Source organism: Trachemys scripta, chromosome 3 (assembly GCF_013100865.1).
Source record: "Trachemys scripta elegans isolate TJP31775 chromosome 3, CAS_Tse_1.0, whole genome shotgun sequence".
NCBI lineage: Eukaryota > Metazoa > Chordata > Testudines > Emydidae > Trachemys > Trachemys scripta.
This window is the reverse complement of record NC_048300.1, coordinates 188390826-188409679: the sequence shown is the minus strand read 5'-3', so window position 1 is coordinate 188409679 and position 18854 is coordinate 188390826. Positions and strand designations below refer to the sequence as shown.

The following is an 18854-nucleotide window of genomic DNA, read 5'->3' as shown; positions in this document are numbered from 1 at the left end:
TTTCTATTGGCCGACCCAGGCACCTGCTTCCTTCGCTGGTGCCTGGAGCTGGCCCTGCCTAGCACTGCTGGGTTGAGGATCCCTGGAACCCGGAGTAAAGGGCGGGCCTGAGTTCCCCTATCTGCCACTGGGGAAATGGCACTAGTGGGGCAGTGAATGGGTCACAGTGGGAGAGACAGAGAATTTGAAGGACTGTACCCTGGGAGGGGGGAAACATGCTGAGTGACCTCGCCAGAGAGCTAAATCATGAAGAGGATGCTGCAGTTCCTGGGATGAGAGAGGAGCTGCATACCTTAGAGAGAGAAGGTATGATAGCGTGTGACCATGGGAAGGGGTGTCTGCCTCAAGAGCTAATCCCAAGAGTGACCAGGAGGAGGTACCAGACAAGCAGTGAGTACTGTGCCCCATGACCATGTCACAAGTCATTTTTGCACTATTCTCTGTTGCATACAGTCTCTGTCTAGGTGCATTACAGAGGCAAGACCTTCACATTCCCAAAGGGACCTAGCATTAGAGGCAGGATTGTGATACAGTTCCTGTTGGTGGAAGCCAGGGAGTCATAATGCTCTGCTCTCTGAGCCATCCTTGCTCACCCAGTCTCCTTTGTCTCTCAGTTACACACAGGGCCCTACTGGATGTGCCCTGACTGTCTTAACACAGACATCTGGCACCCCTTGTGTTCGTTCTCTGGACACAGCCATGCCATGTTCACAAGTTTAGCTGCCTCTGCAGCAAGGTGTTAATTTTCTATCATTGGGATTTCCTCATCTCTGTAGGGTCTTCCATTCAATGTGTTGATTTCAGGGCAGAAGTCCTAGTAGCTATATGTCTCAAATATCTAGCCGATTTCCTATGTCACAGGGAGAAAATCAGTTTCGTCTCTCAATGAGTAGCAAGGCCGAAGTGATAGAGTGAGTCCTTCAGATTGTTCAGAGATGTGTATGTGTCGAAAGTGGGAATTTTCTGTAATATTTTTATGAACTAAGAATGTAGGCCATGCTTACAGGATGGGGAACTCTATTCTGGGGAGCAGTAATTCTGAAAAAGCTTTCGGGGTCATGGTGGATAATCACCTGAACGTGAGCTCCCAGTGTGACGCTGTGGTCAAAAGGCTAATGTGATCCTGGGTTGGATAAACAGGGGAATCTTGAATAGTAGAGAGGCTATTTTACACCTGTATCTGGTACTGGTGTGACCACTGCTAGGATGCTGTGGTCATTTCTGATGTCCATAACTCAAGAAGAAGGATGTTGATAAAATGGAGAGGGTTCAGAGAAAGAGAAGGTTAAGGGGTGACTTGATCAGTCTATAAGTACCTACATGGGGAACAGACATTTGACAATGGGCTTGTCAATCTAGCAGACAGAGGTATAACAGATCTTATGGTTGGAAGTTGAAGTTAAGCAAATTTCATAGAACATCAGGGTTGGACGGGACCTCAGGAGGTTATCTAGTCCAACCCTGCTCAAAGCGGGACTAATCCCCAGACAGATTTTTGCCCCAGATCCCTAAATGGCCCCCTTAAGGATTCGAACTCACAACCCTGGGTTTAGCAAGCCAATGCTCAAACCACTGAGATATCCTTCCTTTTAACAATAAGGGTAATGAATCACTAGAACAATGTACCAAGGTCATGATGGACTCTTATATAATTGACAACTTTTAAATCAAGATGGGATGTTTTTCTAAAAGAGATGCTGTAGTTCAAACAGGAAGTATTTCCGGGAAATTCTATGGCCTGCGTTTAGACAGGAAGTCAGACTAGATGATCAGAGTAGTTCCTTCTGACCTTGGAATCTATTAATCTGTTCACAAAAACATTTAATTCACAATAATTTGTTCTTCGGTTAGATACTAAAGACCAGGTCCTCAGCTGGTGTAAACTTACATAGCTTTCACTGAAGGCAACTGACATCAATGGAGATACATAGATTAACACCATTGGAAGATATGACTCTGAGCATTCTCAGCATATGAACCCTTTCCTATTAAAAGTGTTAAAACTTAATTCATTAAGGAACAGAAGAAATGCCAAATCAGAAAAGCCAAATGGTCCATCACTCTGGAGGTGGCTGGTACAGGAAACCAAGTTAATAAAATAAAAAATTCATTCTCTGAGTTTATACTGCACTCTGCATGGTCCATCGGGGTGACACACCCTTGATAACTGGAGAAGACTCTGTAGAAAATCACAAGCAATAGAAACCTGTGAATATATATACAGATTAAGTTTACACAAATTAATGTCAGAGCAGTGTAAAGGATCCATAAAGTGGGAATAAATGACATTTGACAGTACTTCATGGAGTGGCGTAAAGGTGCCTTAGTGTAATTAATAATAATACCTAGCTCTTACATAGTGCTTTTCAACAGCAGGTCTCAGCAATTTACAAAGAAGGTCTGTATCATTATCCCCATTTGGCAGATAGGGAAACAAGCACAGAAAGGAAAGTTACTTGCCCAAGGTTATCCAGGAGCAAACTGGGAATAGAACTACGGTCACCAGAGTGCCAGTCCAGTGCACTATCTACTCTCTTACACTGTAAGAATCTGTCCCCTTAGAATGGATTCTGCTCTGTTATGTTATCAAGAGCAATTTCACTGAGGACATGTAAAACCAGCATGAGATCAGGGCCCTTTATTAGTCAATCACAATTTGAAGATACAGTACACTGACAGTCTCTGTTTTGTTTGGCAAGTTATTTATGTTCATGAGCCTTTACTGAGCTTAACTTTGAGGGTTAGTGTCTGTTCTCTGATACCATTTGAAGCATAAGACTAACACTTTAGGCTGAAATTTTCAAACCTGGGTGTCTTAGAATTGGACACCGAAATCCCTATTTAGGATGACCAATAAAAAAGGCCTGGTTGTCAGGGGTGCCAAGCACCCACCATTTTCACTGGAGTCAGTGTGAAATTGTGGGTGCTCAACACCTCTGAAGATCTAGCCATTAGTCTCTGGTTTCTATAACCACAGTCTGACAGTGCAGCGTTTTGAGGAACATGTTAACAGTTCCCCATAACAAGGTTTGACACTGATTTTTAAATCCAAATCCATCTCTGGCCTACACAAGTTTGTTTCCTTACTGTAAATAGGGTCGGATGAAAATTTTCCTTCTAAAGTCCTCATTAAAGACTTGTCTGATGAATTCCCATCAAACCCCTCCCTGCTGACCTTCCAGCTTGGGCACATCCTCCTCCCCTGGCCAACAGAGGAGAAACTCTTTGAAAAACTCTGCCCCAGGAAATCTCCTTGCTCTGGGGCAGGACAGCAGCTGCAGGGTGACTAGGCAGCAGAGGAGGGAGAGGACATCCCAGACAATAGGCCTAACCCTGGACTGGATACCCCCAGGGGCCAGACTAGGAATGTTTTACCTTGAAATGTAACTTTTTAAGTCACTGCGTGCCTAGGGTATTTGCAACCCTTCCCTTTTCTGCCAGCCCTGATAAATGTCCCTTCACTTAAAGGTGTGTCTAGGTGTTTAGTAGGTGGGAGGCAGTGTTGCCTAGGGGATAGTGCAATGGACTGGGATTCAGGAGATCTGGGTTCTATTCCCAGATCTCCCACTGGTGTTCTTGGGCAAGTTGTTTCACCTCTGTGTCTTAGCTTCCACATCTGTTAAATGGGGATAGTGATACTGACATCCTTTGCAAAGTGCATTGAGATCTACTTATGAAAAGGCCTAGGTGGTGGTGTTCCTGGGACCTTGAGGCCACTGAAGTGACTTCTACACCTGCCCCCAGATCATGGTACATGTGCTGCACTACTGAGAACCTTAAGAGGTTTGGCATGGGACAACAGTTAGCAATTACACTTGAATGCCACATTGCTTCAAGCATCTAGCTGGCTAGATCCCTTGCTATCAGACAAAGCCTGTGCAGGTCAGGCACCCATGCTCCGAAAAGGCCACAGTGGTGTTGACACTGAGTGGAAGGGTAAGGCTGTGGAGAAGTTGCACACTGTGAAGGGGAATGTGGATGGGTCAGGAAGCTGGCCGGTTAGTCCAGACACAACCAGATTGTCTGCATAAAGGAGTGTGGGAATGGGCCAGCCTGTCCTACTAACTCACCCTCAGAGGGTGCAGGATTTGGCCTTATGTGTTTTGTTTATAATTCTTTTTTTACAAAATGATAAACATTTCAACTGAGGCCTGGTCTACACATTGTGTAGTAACATCACTATTTTGGGTAAGGATGTGATTTTTTTTTATTATATTATTATTATTATATAGTTATACTGGTACTACCCATAGTGGACACAGTAATACGAGCATAAAAGTGCCCAATACCAGTATAGTTTATTCTCCTCCCTCTATGGAATAAGCTACATTGGTATAACTGCATCTATGCTATGGGGTGGCTACACTGCTTTCACTATGCTGGTATAGCAGTGCAATTTTTGCATGTAGATAAGCTCTGAGGGTACAAGATTTAAGTGTTTAAAGAAAATAGATCCAGATACTGACAGTGTTAAATGCAGTTAGATGTTACCTGCTTTGGCATTGGGTCCAAAAGAGTAAACTGATATTTATAAAGGAGTATAATAACTAACATATGAATCTCCATTAGAGCAAACCATCTGAAAGAAAAAGAAAGAAAAAGCGTATCCATCGTGATCCTAGCACTGTTTCTGTATAATTATCATATTCTATTGTATGCTTTTTTCCTGGTATCTTTTATCCTACTTCCTTTTCTGCACAAAGGACAGAAGGGATAAGAAAGTTAAAGGTCTAAACAGAGGAGTTTTTTCAGTGTTCATTTCAAATGACACATATTAGAGAGCTGTTTTTGGTTTAGTTTATGTCACTTGGGGAGGGGTTTAAACTAAACTGAAAAAAGCCACCCCTAATATCAGTATAACCTCCCTGTGGACACTCAATCTGGTAAACCATAACTGTAAAACTTTCCCATGAAGAAAAGCCCTTAGATTAGTGCATTATTCCTTACTCCAAGGGCAGAGGATGTTTTATGGCCACTCCAATGCCATGAGCTCAAACTGGCACATCCTGTATTTGAAATAACTTTCCACTGATGAAAAGACACTGGGAGAACAGCAGAGCTGGGCTGACTTTTGACTCCTCTTCTGCAGAACCCCTATCTCCTGATCTTCTATGCTGCTTTTCCATCCATCAAAAAACTAATCTCTCTTCCTTTGTGTACAGTCTTTTCATAGACTGACCTTGGACAGACCCCCAGAAATGGCATGCTACTGATCACTGGTGCAAAAAGAGAATGTTTTGGAGATAAAGGAGGAGTCCCCTCCAGTGGAGCTGTTTTCCACTGAATTTAGGAATAAACAAACCCCAGCTGTTTCACTGACCTTCCTGGACACCGGTGCTTTCCTCCTCCAAATGCCAAATAGCCGTCCAAGAAAGCATTCTTCTTTAACGTTGCCTCTTCCCAACGATCCTGTGGGAAGAAAACCATTTTTTTTTCCAAATAAGCCTTGTATAAATAGGCTTAACTTTATTTCTCCAAGCTAAAAATGACCTTGCACAGCTAATCCTTGCATATGAAACTATCCTTGCTGGGGTTTATTTTCAATCTGTTATGAATTCCAGTTCCCTCTCACAAGAGGAGAGGGAGGGGTGGTAGCAAGGTCTGACCAATGAATTATGAGGGTATTGCAGTATTTTTCTTCATGAACAGGCAATATCTATTCAGTTTTATACTGAGACTGGAGGCTCTTCCAGGGAGTTTGCACACTTTACCGCTGTCTGCTGGCTTTTCAGCCCTTCACATGGCTCCATCTGTCCAGCCCAGGGCAAAACAGAGCAAAATACATGTCTCAAAAGAAACAACTTACAGGCTTAAACATTTCAGGCTCAGGGAAATATTTTGGATTCCTGTGCAACCAATAAGGAGATGCCATCAGCAAGTCACCAGGTGGAATGACAAAATTCTAAATGAGAAACAAAAAGCTTCAGCAAAGGAATACATAACTACAAGCCCAATGGGCTACCAGAACGTCTTGTCTAATAAAAATTGTGCAAGGGAGGGAAATCCTGGGATGATGTGTAGCAAATATTTCATCTTGCTCCCACTGAAGCCAATGGCAAAACTGTCATTGACTTCAGTGGCAGCGGGATCAACCATACGTGTTCTTGTTAGTGTTACTATAGTGAAGTGTGGACTAAAGACTACTTGTAGATAGGGCTCAAGTCCTGCTGGAATGCTCCCGAATGCCATTCTGGCACTTTTTGAGGGGGCTGTAGCAGTATTGCAGTACTATCACTTACTGGAAATACCAGAAGTGTGTTCTGGCAATTCTTCTTTTAGAACTGAAGCGTTGCCGACAGGAGACACCACTGTCTTAAGTGATTAATTAAAAGTCAAACATAACTAGAAAACTAGTACTAGAAAACAAGGGGATTTCTTTTTAAAGACCTCCTTGACTTAAGGAAAAGTGGACAAATAATTCATGCATCCTCCTGTGTCTTTTGAAATGTGTCCAGTATTTTCATCAAGAATGTACATTCACTGTTTTATATACTTTTACGAGTAGACTGTAAACTCTTGAAGGCAGTTTCCGCACTTTACCACTGTACAGAATCTCAGGCCCATGGCGTGCTATATAAATAATAATACCATCAACGTGCTCTCCTTTAAATGGCTGACTCACCTTAACAATTAAGCTGATGCTGGGTAGGAGGCATTGACTAGGTCTGAGGATATAATGAATATGAAAAATATAGAATGTGTGCATCTTTGGGCCATCTTGTTTGCACTTGTCAAGTGACGGCACTTCACACAATGGGATCTTTGATTGGCATGCCTACATGTTACCGTAATTAGAGCTGGGTGAATAAGGGTTTTTTCCATTTGCTGGCAATTCCAAAAAATTTTGAGGGAACTTTTTTGAAAAACTAGGAAACAACAGGACAGATGAAATTCAATGTTGATAAATGCAAAGCAATGCACATTGGAAAACATAATCCCAACTATACGTATAAAATGATGGGGTCTAAGCTGTTAACACTCAAGAAAGAGATCTAGGGGTCATTGTGGATACTTCTCTGACAACATCCGCTCCATGTGCAGCAGCGGTCAAAAAAGCTAACAATGTTAGGAACGATTAGGAAAGGGATAGTTTCTATCTTATTATCTATCATAATGCCACTATCTAAAGCCATGGTATGCCCACATCTTGAATACTGCCTGCAGTTCTAGTTGCCCCATCTCAAAAAAGATATATTAGAATTGGAAAAAGGTACAGAGAAGGGCAACAAAAATGATTACGGGTATGCAACAGTTTCCATATGAGGAGAGATTAAGAAGACTAGGACTGGTCATCTTAGAAAATGGATGACTAAGGGGGGGGGTATGATTGAGGGCTCTAAAATCATGAATGGTGTGGAGAAAGTGAATATGGAAGTGTTATTTACCCCTTCACATAACACAAGAACCAGGGTCACCCTACAAAATGAATAGGAAGCAGGTTTAAAACAAACAAAAGGAAGAACTTCACCACACAATGTACAGTCAACCTATGGAACTTGTTGTCAGGGGATGTTGTGAAGGCCAAAAGTATAACTGGATTAAAAAAAGAATTAGATTAGTCAGGGAGGATAGATCCATCAATGGCTATTAGCGAAGATGGTCAGGGTATCCCTAAGCCTCTAACTGCCAGATTCTGGGACCGGGGAAGATCACTTAATAATTGCCCCATTCTGTTAATTCTCTCTGAAGCATCTGGCATTGGCCACTGTCGAAAGGCTGGATACTGGGCTAGATGGGCCATTGGTCTGACCTAGTATGGCTGGTCTTGCGTTCAGCAAATTGAAAAGTTTGAAGAAAATTTTGAGTCAGGTCAAAACAAATACAAATTTTTGGATTGTTTCACCATGACCCATTTTTATTGTTAGATTTTTTTATTTTATTTTATTTTTTGGTAACTACAGCAGAGTGCTAAATAATGGGCTTGACAAATTGAATGAATTGGTGACATCTATTTCCAGAAGATTTACAAGAAAATACAATCTCCATTTAAAATAATACAACACCTGAACTTTTAGTGGCTTCATTGCTTTCCTTATGATTGAACCTGGGGCTGTTAGCCGTAAGGCTTCCAAAACACACTGCTTAATTGATGAGAGTTTCTTAAGGTCATCTTCAAAGACTTCAATCCTAGCTTCCCCTGTTGAAACAAGATGGCATGACACAGATAGACAATAGTAATATGTCAGCCCCCTTTCAATTTAGAAAATTTCAAATCATAATGGGAGGGATTTGAACCCACTTTGTACTCATGGTGGGGAGAAGGGATATTTCACCTTGGTGCTGAGATCACTTTGCATTGGGGTACCTGGTCCAAACCAGTAATAATGACCCACTGTGGCTATCCCATTTACTTGTTTGAGTTTAGTACCACAAGGGTCCTATTAACTTCAGAAAGGCTGAACCTCACAGAAATCCCTAAAAGCCCATGGAAAAGTCATGGAACAGCACACATGAAAGAAATGTCATTTAGGCCTGGTCTACACTTGAGAGAAGGGTGGTCGATCTAAGTGACGCAACTTCAGCTATGTGGATAACATAGCTGAAGTCGACGTACTTAGATATACTCACCACGGTGTCTTCATTGCAGTGAGTCAACAGCTGATGCTCTCCCGTTGACTCCACCTCTCGCTCCACTGGAGTACCGGAGTCGATGGGAGAGCACTCAGCGGTCGATTTATCGTGTCTGGACTAGACGCAATAAATCGACCCCTGCTGTATCGATCGCTGCCCGCCGATCCAGCAGGTGGTATAGATAAGCCCTTAGTTGAAGATATTACACAAATATAAAGGCCAAATCAGTAGAGGCTAAATCCAGAAATACTTACCCTGATTTTACTTAGGCCCAGATCCTGAGAAGTATTAAGGTGCCTCACTCCCATTCAAATTAAGGAAAGTGAGGCACCTAAAGACTTTTCAGGATCTGGGCCTCAAGACCTTATTCAGGCAAACTCCCCAAAAAGCCAGTGGCCAAACACGCATGGACTTCAGTGGGATCAGGCTGAGTAACGACAGAGCAAAAACTGAGTGAGGGTTTTGGTCGTATGTTAACTGTGGTTTTACTTTCTATACCATACCACTGCAGTGACTTAGTTCTGGTTTATTACCTGCTTTGCCATAAACAGAACCTATGTCCTCCATGATGTTCTTGTAAACAGAAGGGTTGGATAGTATAAATGCCAGGGTCCAAAAGGCACCCTAAAGAGAGACAAAAATTACCTCCGCAATATTAAATTCTGGTAAATTAAAACGAGGTCACTATAATGGGTCAGAGCCTGCTTACCTTACTCACATGAGTAATCCCCATTAGTTAACAAGGCAGGTGAGTAAGGTGGGCAGAGTTGGTTATGCAATTAAATATAACATGTTATTTAAAACATTTTAAAAGAAAGCAGTATGTTACGGACCTGGTTTTCAGAGGAGTTGAGAACCCACAGCCCCTTTTACCTTCCCCTGGAGTAGTGAGAGGCCAGCACCTGTGAAAATCAGGCATTCAATGTCTACAAACGAGCAAAAGAAGAGGAGCTGGCAGCTAGAACAGTGTTTTCACCACGTCACTTATCTGGATTCATAAGGTTGAGATTATGAACTATTGCAGTGAACTAGAACCTGGTTTCAGATGAATCTTGGGGTGGGGGGTGGTTTATGGAGTATTTCACAGTTTTTCATGGTTTCAGTGTGATATGAGCTGAAACACAACAGTATTCTCTGAGCTTTGCAGGCTGCACAAATGCAGAACTCAAAACAGAACTCAAGTGACGCAAAAGCACAGGCATCAAAACCAAACACAGGGGCCAGATTCTCCAGTTTGCTCCAACTATTTTGGGATGCTCCTTTGATCAGGGTTAGCAGGGTTTATGGCTGCTTTGCATTACTAGAATGGTGTAAAGCAGCCAGAGAGTATTGGTGAATCTGTCCCACAATGTTCCCTTGTAACAGGGCGGCTTGGCCCTTTAAGACCTAGAGGCCTGGGGCCAGCCAAGCCTGACTACTGAAGAGGCATTCCTGACAGACATCAGGTGATTCCCCTATAAGAGCACCAGGAGCCACAGTGAATGAGGCTCCTGCAGGGAAGCCCAAAAATGAAAATCGAGGCTGGTAACTGCAAAGCTACCTCTGTCCATGAGCAGGAGGCACCTGACCCTGTTACAGCCTTGTAAAATGAAAACTGCCAAGTTTTGTACAGATCTGTGGATAGCAAAACTAGGTTCCATTCCTGCTCCCATTGAAATCAATAGCTTTACTGCCACCAGCTTCAACGGGAGGGGTTTATAAGCCCTGAATCCGACTAGGAAAGTCACCTACTCCAACACATTTATTTCAAATGAGAAAATTACTTGTTCCATCCAGAACTACTGATGGGCCTGAACCAAACAGCCTGTACACCCCCAAACACTGGGGCTGTTCAAAATCCCAATTCAAGTATGAATTTTCCATATGGCTCCTATCTTTTTAAGTTTGGTTTAACCAAACTGAGGATCCAACCACCACTGAAGGCTGAGCTATTAGAAATATGTATCTAATTACAGCCCAATTAAAGATCCAGTTACAGCCCAGCTCAGAGATGGATTTACTTTATAATATTTATTTAATTCCTGAGGGTGTGTACACCTGGCAACCAGATGAGAATAGTATCAACACCTACATAAAAGAACAATGATACCAAAAAGAGAGAATAAGAGGCAATCCTCCCCCACAGGTACTCAACTATCCACATTCTCAAATCTCCAAGAGACATGGGATGGAAATGTTGTGAGCTGGGTGAAACCTCGTTAGGGGTTGAATTAAAACCTCATTGAGATTGAAGGATGCATCCCATCCATCAATTAACATAAGTACAAGGCTAAATTAATCACATACCCCCATGTAAAACAAAAGGATTATGTGACACTGCCCAGAAGTTTTGGATGGTGTTGGGGGAGGGCTTTGGGCTGAATTTTGTTTTGGATAAGGCCATGTATGCAATGGAGTGAGCCTGAAGAAATCCAAGCAGAAGTCTGTAAGCATGGCATGGCCCTGGAAGAAGCTAGAGAGAGAGCTTTTTGGGTCTGATGCTGGCTAAAAAGGCCTGAGTTTGAAGAAGCAGAACCTTGTACATTCCTTGCAGATAAACAAGATTGTATCCAAGAAAATACCAGACTCCATCATCAATTTCTACTCCCAGCTGGAACATCCCCAAGGCCCGGAACTTTGACTAGTCACTCGGGTCAAAAAGGGGTGACAGAAAATTAGTGGTTGCTTTCAGTGAGACATTCATCAGTGTTGTGAAAGCATCATGTGAGAGCGTGAGCAAGCACTGAAACATCTTCCATGTGCTGCCAGCTACTGAACCCAGTAAGCAAGCTATGTTGTATGTTCTTTTTATACCAGCCATTCTGATGGCAGGGAACATGTTGTTCTGCTGTGTTAGGGTTACCATATTTTAAAATAACAAAAAGAGGACACTCCAAGGGGCCCCGCCCCAACTCCGCCTCCTTCCCCGCCCCGGCCCCACCCGAACGCCGCCCCTTTCCCAAAGTCCCCGCCCCAACTCCGCCCCCTCCCCTGAACGCTCCGCTCCCCTGCTCCTCCCCCTCCCCTGCTTCCCGCGAATCAAATGTTCACGGGAAGCCTGAAACAGGCAGGTAAGCTGGGGCGGGAGGGCGCGAGGAGGTGCGGCCCAGTCCGGCCCTCCGGCTGAGCGGCTTCGGCCTGGGCCCTGGGGCACCGGCTCCGGTTCTGGCTGAGTGTGCCAGCCCCGGCCCACCCCCGCCCCGGTGGCTCTAGCTCGGCTTGGGCCCCGGGGCACGGGCACCAGCCCTGGCCGAGTGGCTCCAGCCCAGCTCGGTTCGGGCCCCAGGGCACCATCCCTGGTTCCGGCCGAGCGCGCTGGCCCTGGCCGAGCGGCTCCTGCCCACCCTGGCGGCTCCAGCTCGGCTTGGGCCCCGGGACACGGGCACCAGCCCTGGCTGAGCGGCTTCAGCCCTGGCGGCTCCAGCCCGGCTTGGACCCTAGGGCACCGTCCCCGGTTCCAGCCGAGCGCACCCGCCCCGGCCCCGGCGGCTCTAGCTTGGCTCGGGCCCTGGGGCATGGGCACCGGCCCCAGCCGAGCGGCTCCGGCCCCGGGGCATCGGCCGAGCAGCTCTAGCCCCGGTGACTCCAGCTTGGATCGGCCCCGGGGCACCAGCTCGTCCGGCACCGGCCCCAGCACCGGCCCCGGCCGAGCAGCGGCGGCCAAGCACAGCCGGCCCCAGCGGCTCCGGCTCCGGCCCCAGCGCGGATCCAAGCCCCACAACCCCTCCCTATTTTTCTGGACATGTCCGGCTTTTTGGAATTTCCCCCCGGACGGGGATTTGACGACCAAAAAGCTGGACATGTCCGGGAAACTCCAGACGTATGGTAACCCTATGCTGTGTGAGGCATTCCGCATAAGATGCGGAACAAGATTTTCAAGTTCGTGGCCTGTGGAGCAACCTCTGATGTGGTGTAAAAATTGTGAGATGCCAGCAGCATCCTCCCTTCCTTGGTATCAGCACTGACAATGCATTATGCAGTGCTCTTCAGCCATGGGTGGCAGGTATCATAGGCTGGGGGAGGCTGTGCCTTCCCAAACAGCCTGGTGTGGCTCTGCCCACACTCCATCCCTAGGCCCCTTCCTGCAGTTCCTTCCTGGTTCCTGCTCTTCCGTACCCCGGACTGACTAGGGCTGGGGTGGCTGGCGTGCCACCAGGACTCGGGGTAAGTGGGGCTGGGGCTGCGCCGCCTGCCCTGCATTCTGGGGCTGGGGTTGGGGGCCTGGCCGGAGCTTCAGGGCTGAGGGCGGCCTGGCGCAGGGGGTGCTCTGGGCTCCTGCAAGGGAGATGGGGCAGAAGAGGATGGTAAGGGTTGGGGCCTTGGGCAGAAGGGGAGGGGCCAGGAGCTAGCCTCCCCCAGTAGTCAGTTCACCGGCCGCCCATGTCTTCAGCAGTGTTAGCACCATCAAAAGGTGGGGGGAAGAGTGCCAAGAGCACTGGCCTGTCTCTTAGCAATAGTAAAGAGTCAGTTCTTGCCTTCACAGCACATAGATTTTCTGTTGCAGCTGTGTCTGGCTGGGGACCAGGGACCTCCTGGGAGATTTCCCTGTTGCCTGTGAGCCAGTTAGACCCTGCTCTACCAGGGGAAGTTGGAGAAGTCCTGAGTTTCCTGTGCACAAACTGCCTGCCAGCCTTTATTTCTTTGTGCCTGTTACTGGCTGTCGAATGTGGAAGGTGCCAGGAAGAAATAAATTTTGGGAAAAAATATTTCCTTTCCTTATCAATACTGAATTTGAATTCCTTTATATCAGTTGTTGATGCCTGGTCTACACTGGAAAATTAGGTCAGCATAACTACATCACTCATGGGTGTGAAAAATCCATAACCCTGAGTGGTGTAGTTTAGCCAACCTAAGGCCCCGGGGAGACAGCACTAGGTTGACAGAAGAATTCTTCCATTGACCTAGTTATCACCTCTCGGGGAGGTGTATTACCTGCCCCGACAGGAAAATCCCTCCCATCAGTGTAGGTAGTGTTTACACTGAAACACTACAGCAGCGCTGCTGTAGCATTTTTCATGTAGACAAGCCCGCAATCTCTCTGTCGAGTGAACACATTACAAGCTTCTTCACTCCTTAATAAATCTGCCAGATGTTGACCCTTATTTTTTCCTGTCTTTTCCCAACAAATCAGAGATGCAAGAAGGCATTTCTCAACTAGTATACTTACTGAAACAGCATTAACTTGGGAAGCCCAGAACAAGAGCAGCAAATAACTGGATGCTCCATTTCCTTGCAAATTGTCCAGGACATGCTGTATTAGTGTCTCTCATAAACAAGAGAATGAATATGTACGTTAGAGGTTGTCTAAAGGAATGGTTTGCTAACATACTCTGTCTACAGGATTATCACATTCGTTTATTGAAGAAAAAAGTCCTATTATTTAACAGTTCCCGGTCTGAGGATAGAGCCCTTTCCCCCTCCCTCCTGTTTGGCTTGAGTTTTGTTACCATTCCAAAGGGTGTTATTTATTAAATCAGAGAGACCACTCACTCCAGGGCATATCCTGCACAATTCTCACTCCCTTTCATGAGTACAGGAATAATAATCAAATCATACAGAAATTCCAACCAAAGCAACAAAACTTGGTAGGTGGAATTATGGGCAAGCAACATTAAATTCACGTAATTGAAGCTAGTCAGAGCTGACTTTTCTCCTATAGAGGTAGCAGAGAATTCTATCCTTTTAAGTTTTCAGACCTTTGGGTCTTACAAATGTGTCTCAATTTGAGCACCCTAAAATGGAGGCACCCAAAAGCACTAGTCATTTTTAAAAACCTTGGCCCATGTCCATAACTTAGCCCCTAACTATACCAATGCTACCCTGGCATTTTATTAAAAAAATCCTTTGGTATGTTTACCTTAGAGCCACTTTCTGAAGATTTGTCTTTCTTTATGTCTGTTGCAATCCCTTCAAATACGTTAAGTAACCAAGTTTTGGATTTAGACCAGTTCCTGTGAGACGGGGAGATAATAAATGGAAATGGATTTTAAATGCACCTTAAGGAACAATTTATGAAGCATAAAACTCACCTTAAAAAAAATTCAGGCATCTGGGACCCGACTTCAAATCCTTCATCGTAATTCTGAAAATGCCTTTCAAACTCCTCAGTTGTTGGACAGAACCTTTTCCCAAACAGGGTTTTCATTACTGATGGATACATGATATGCCTGTGAAAACAGAAGGTTAAAAGTCATTCATTCAAGCACTTTTTAAGGCAAAAATGTAATCTCTTTGGTTAGCAATATAAGAGTATTTAAGAGTGACTCTGGTGAGAAAAGTGACTATGTAAAATGGAACCTTCTCACTTGGCAGATCTGATACTTGACTATAATAGAATCAGATCTGCTGACTTGAAAGACATTAACAACTTTTTACTCCTGTAAGCCCTGCAGAACCAACACTGCCATGGGAAAGTGAGCTAGATTCCATTCTGGCTCACAATTCATTCAGGGTGAAATTGGCTCCAGACGGCCTTGCATCACATCAGTCCCCATTAAGCTCCCAAAATCAGTCTTAGGTGGGACTTCGGTGACACATAGATTTTTGTGCTGACCCTCAACACAGAGATGAATTTCACCTACAATAAATAAATATTTACGTGTTTAATAAACATACTGGATATCTGCGCAATAAAGCTGGATTGTAAATCTACGAACCTTACTAGGTCACAGAGATCCTCAGTTCCTTCTTTGCCCAAATGCTCCACATGCTCGCTGAATTCTTTACACAGAGACTCATAGAACTGATGCAGGTTAGAGGAACTCAGTTGTTGTACCATCAATTTGAAGAACATGCTACGGTTCTGATGAAAGCTTTCTTTGGAGATTGAAACTATAGAAAATATACAACATTTTTTGGAAGCCAGCAAGTTAATTCCCCACCCACCCACCAAAGCAGAATTTTGTTGAATTGGATAATGGAATAGAAAGTATGCTTATAAAATTTGTGGATGACACAAAGCTGGGAGGGGCTGCAAGCACTTTGGAGGACAGAATTAGAATTCAAAATGACCTTGACAAATTGGAAAATATCTCTGAAATGAGCAAGATGAAATTCAATAAAGACAAGTGCACAGTACTACATTTAAAAAGGAAAACTCAAATGCACAAATACAAAATGAGGAATAACTGGCTGGGTGGTAATACTGCAGAAAAGGATCTGGGGGTTATAGTGGATCACAAATTAAATATGAGCCAACAACTTAATGCAGTTGCAAAAAAAGCTAATGTCATTCTGCAATGTATTAACAGGAGTGTCCTATGTAAGACACAGGAGGTAATTGTCCTGCTCTACTAAGCTCTGGTGAGGCCTTAGCTGGAGTATTGTATCCAATTTTGGGTGCCACACTTTAAGAAAAATATGGACAAATTAGAGTCTAGAAACCCTGACCTACAAGGAAAGAATAAAAAAACCTGAGCATGTTCCGTCCTGAGAAAACATGACTTGAGGGGACCTGATAACAGTCTTCAAATATGTTAACAGCTGTTATAAAGAGAAGGTGATCAATTGTTCTCCATGTCCACAGAAGATAGAACAAGAAGTAATAGGCTTAATCTGCAGCAAGGGAAATTTAGGTTAGATATTAGGGAAATCTTTTTAGCTATAAGATTAATAAAGTACTGGGATAGACTGTCAAGAGAGATCGTGGCGTCCCCATTGTTTAAGGTTTTTAAGAACAGGTTAGACAAACACCTGTCAATGATGGCCTAGGTATATTTGGTCCTGCCTCAGCATGGGAGGATGGACTAAATGACCTTTTGAGGTTCCCTACATTTCAATGATTCTATAAGGAGTGCTCAAAAGGTTATATCAACTCCATGTAGAGGACCAGAACAAAGCTCATTGGCAAACTGTTTCCTCCGTTTTTCAACATCTAACATCAAAGTTACGTCTACACTGCAATAAAAGACCCATGGCATGGCTGCAGCTGGCTACAGGTCAGCAGACTTGGGCTCGCAAGGCTATAGAACATCTACATCTAAAAATGTCTCAGAGTCTGGGCTCCAGCCCGAGCCCAAATGTCTACACTGCTGTTTTATAGCCCTGCGGCCTGATCTCTGTGAGCCTGAGTCAGCTGACCTGGGCTTTGAGACTCAGTGCTGCAGGTTTTTTATCACTGTATAGATGTACCCGATGAGGCCTTGATTGAGGTTTTGGGAACTACTAAAATAATGGGTTAGAAGCCAATGGAGATATGCCAATTTACATCAGCCAAGGATCTAGCCCAGTATTTCTGTGTACTGGATTCTTCTCCCAAAGTTTGTGACCTTGGATCCAAATAAGCTTCTTAATCTTGATATGTGACTTGATTTGAGGTCTACATAAGAGAATATCCTGTACCTGTGCGTTGGACGGCTTGCTGCACTGCTTCATCCAAATCTGCTTCTTTAGACTTCAGAAATTCAAGAACATCCTCTATCTCAGTCACAAAGGTGAATCGATTTCCCAGAATGTACACGGTGAACACTGGTCCATACTAGAACAAACAATAATACAACAATATTTGTCAGGATTTTTTTATTATTAGTGTATTTTATAGAAGACCAAGATATTTCCCATAACTTCAGCAATTGCCAATTAAACAAGAATTGAAACCCACTTCAAATGGACACTGTCAAGATGAAAATTATGAGCCTAATTCTGCACTTCGTTATTACAGTTTTACATAATAAAACATGGTGTTAAAACATTATGAGGCCAAATATTTTAGAAGTTGGGCTTGGTTTTGTAATTTAGGTCATTTAGATGCCTAAATAGCAGACTGCATCCACAAATAACTGAGTGCAAAATAATGTCCACAAAAACACGATAGTGTTAACTCTATTGAATGGAACATTTTGTGTGTGAACATTTTCAGTGGAGTTGCACCAATGTAAAAGTGGTTTAATGGAATGGAGAATATTTAAAACCAGTTCTTACCCATAAAAACAACAAGGAGTCCGGTGGCACCTTAAAGACTAACAGATTTATTTGGGCATAAGCTTTTGTGGGTAAAAAACCCACTTCTTCAGATGCATGGAGTGCATGGAGTTCTTACCCATATTATTACTAGTAATGGGGTTTTGAATCAGCCCAGAATGCTTTGGGTTTACCTTCTATATTTCCATGGCTAATGCAATAAGTCATGTAAGTTTCACTATTTTGTTTTCCTGTACTAGCACAATGCAGTTATGTTTTGATTTCCAGCAGTGAGCAATATGAATTGACCACATTTATACGACTTAAATGACTGCACCCATAAATCAGAGGGTTGGGTCCAATTGTGAGAACAATTTAACTGCACTCAGAATTTTGGGCCAACAATATTTGAGACTTGGGTTGAGGGTTAACTTAAAAAAAAAAGTTTAAAAAGCCAAAATAGCTCCAATTATGCATTGCTACAACTAGTAGGATAAATGTTCAGCCTGAGCTTCATGAGGCCTGTTTTTATGGATACTATTTTGCTTTCACAATTATTTGTAATGCAATCTGCTACTTCGGCCTCTAAATAACCTAAATTGCAAAAACAAGGCCGACTTCTAAAAATCTGGCCTCATAATGTTTTAATAACATCAGGTGTTTTTATTCTATCAGTGTATACAGTACTGTGAGGTATGATACTAATACAAATTTGATCTGCTCCTGGGATCAAAATTATGTACTTGGACTTTCTGAGACTCCAAACAAGTCAATTAAGAGGATAGTTGTTGTGATTTAAATACTTCTCAGCTAGTAGCTGAATTGTATTAATCAATTCCTTTCACATAAACTGCTGAATGTAACAATTTTAATTCACTGCCTAACTCAGCAGGATTTGACATGACCCATAAGAACTTCTGTAGACAGATTTCAGTTCAAGAACAAATCTGCCTGAATGCTTATGCAGAGTTAAGATCTCTGTAGGAGAAGATCCCCTCTCCTGTGGAACTCTGCTGGGCATGGAGAGAAACTCTCTCTGTCTTATGGCACCTTAGAGACTAACAAATTTATTAGAGCATAAGCTTTCGTGGACTACAGTCCACTTCCTCGGATGCATATAGAGTGGAACATATATTGAGGAGATATATATACACACATACAGAGAGCATGAACAGATGGGAGTTGTCTTACCAACTCTGAGAGGCCAATTAAGTAAGAGAAAAAAACTTTTGAAGTGATAATCAAGATAGCCCAGTACAGACAGTTTGATAAGAAGTGTGAGAATACTTACAAGGGGAGATAGAGTCAATGTTTGTAATGGCTCAGCCATTTCCAGTCCTTATTCAATCCTGAGTTGATTGTATCTAGTTTGCATATCAATTCCAGCTCAGCAGTCTCTCGTTGGA

At 43.6% G+C, this 18854-nt stretch overlaps 1 protein-coding gene across 1 annotated transcript; it reads right to left on the bottom strand.

Moving 5' to 3' along the window:
- Positions 1-1771: 1771 nt before the first annotated feature.
- On the bottom strand, positions 1772-17762 carry LOC117875539 (24-hydroxycholesterol 7-alpha-hydroxylase-like). Its single transcript, XM_034766918.1, has 12 exons — positions 17706-17762; positions 16891-17026; positions 15207-15381; positions 14580-14717; positions 14408-14501; positions 13718-13813; positions 9105-9195; positions 8004-8137; positions 5807-5902; positions 5321-5409; positions 4492-4579; positions 1772-2179 (listed from the first exon to the last, which is right to left on the bottom strand). The coding sequence occupies exons 1-12, from the start codon at positions 17760-17762 to the stop codon at positions 2108-2110; spliced, it is 1266 nt and encodes a 421-aa protein (XP_034622809.1). The 3' UTR covers positions 1772-2107.
- Positions 17763-18854: the final 1092 nt, after the last annotated feature.

Coding starts and splice junctions, on each gene's coding strand:
- LOC117875539 (XM_034766918.1), bottom strand. CDS start 17,762: ATGTGGTCAATTCATATTGCTCACTGCTGGAAATCAAAACATAACTGC. Junction 5,410..5,806: donor AGCCTGAAATGTTTAAGCCT/GTAAGTTGTTTC, acceptor TTCTTCCCACAG/GATCGTTGGGAAGAGGCAAC. Junction 4,580..5,320: donor AAGCACCGGTGTCCAGGAAG/GTCAGTGAAACA, acceptor TTTTTCTTTCAG/ATGGTTTGCTCTAATGGAGA.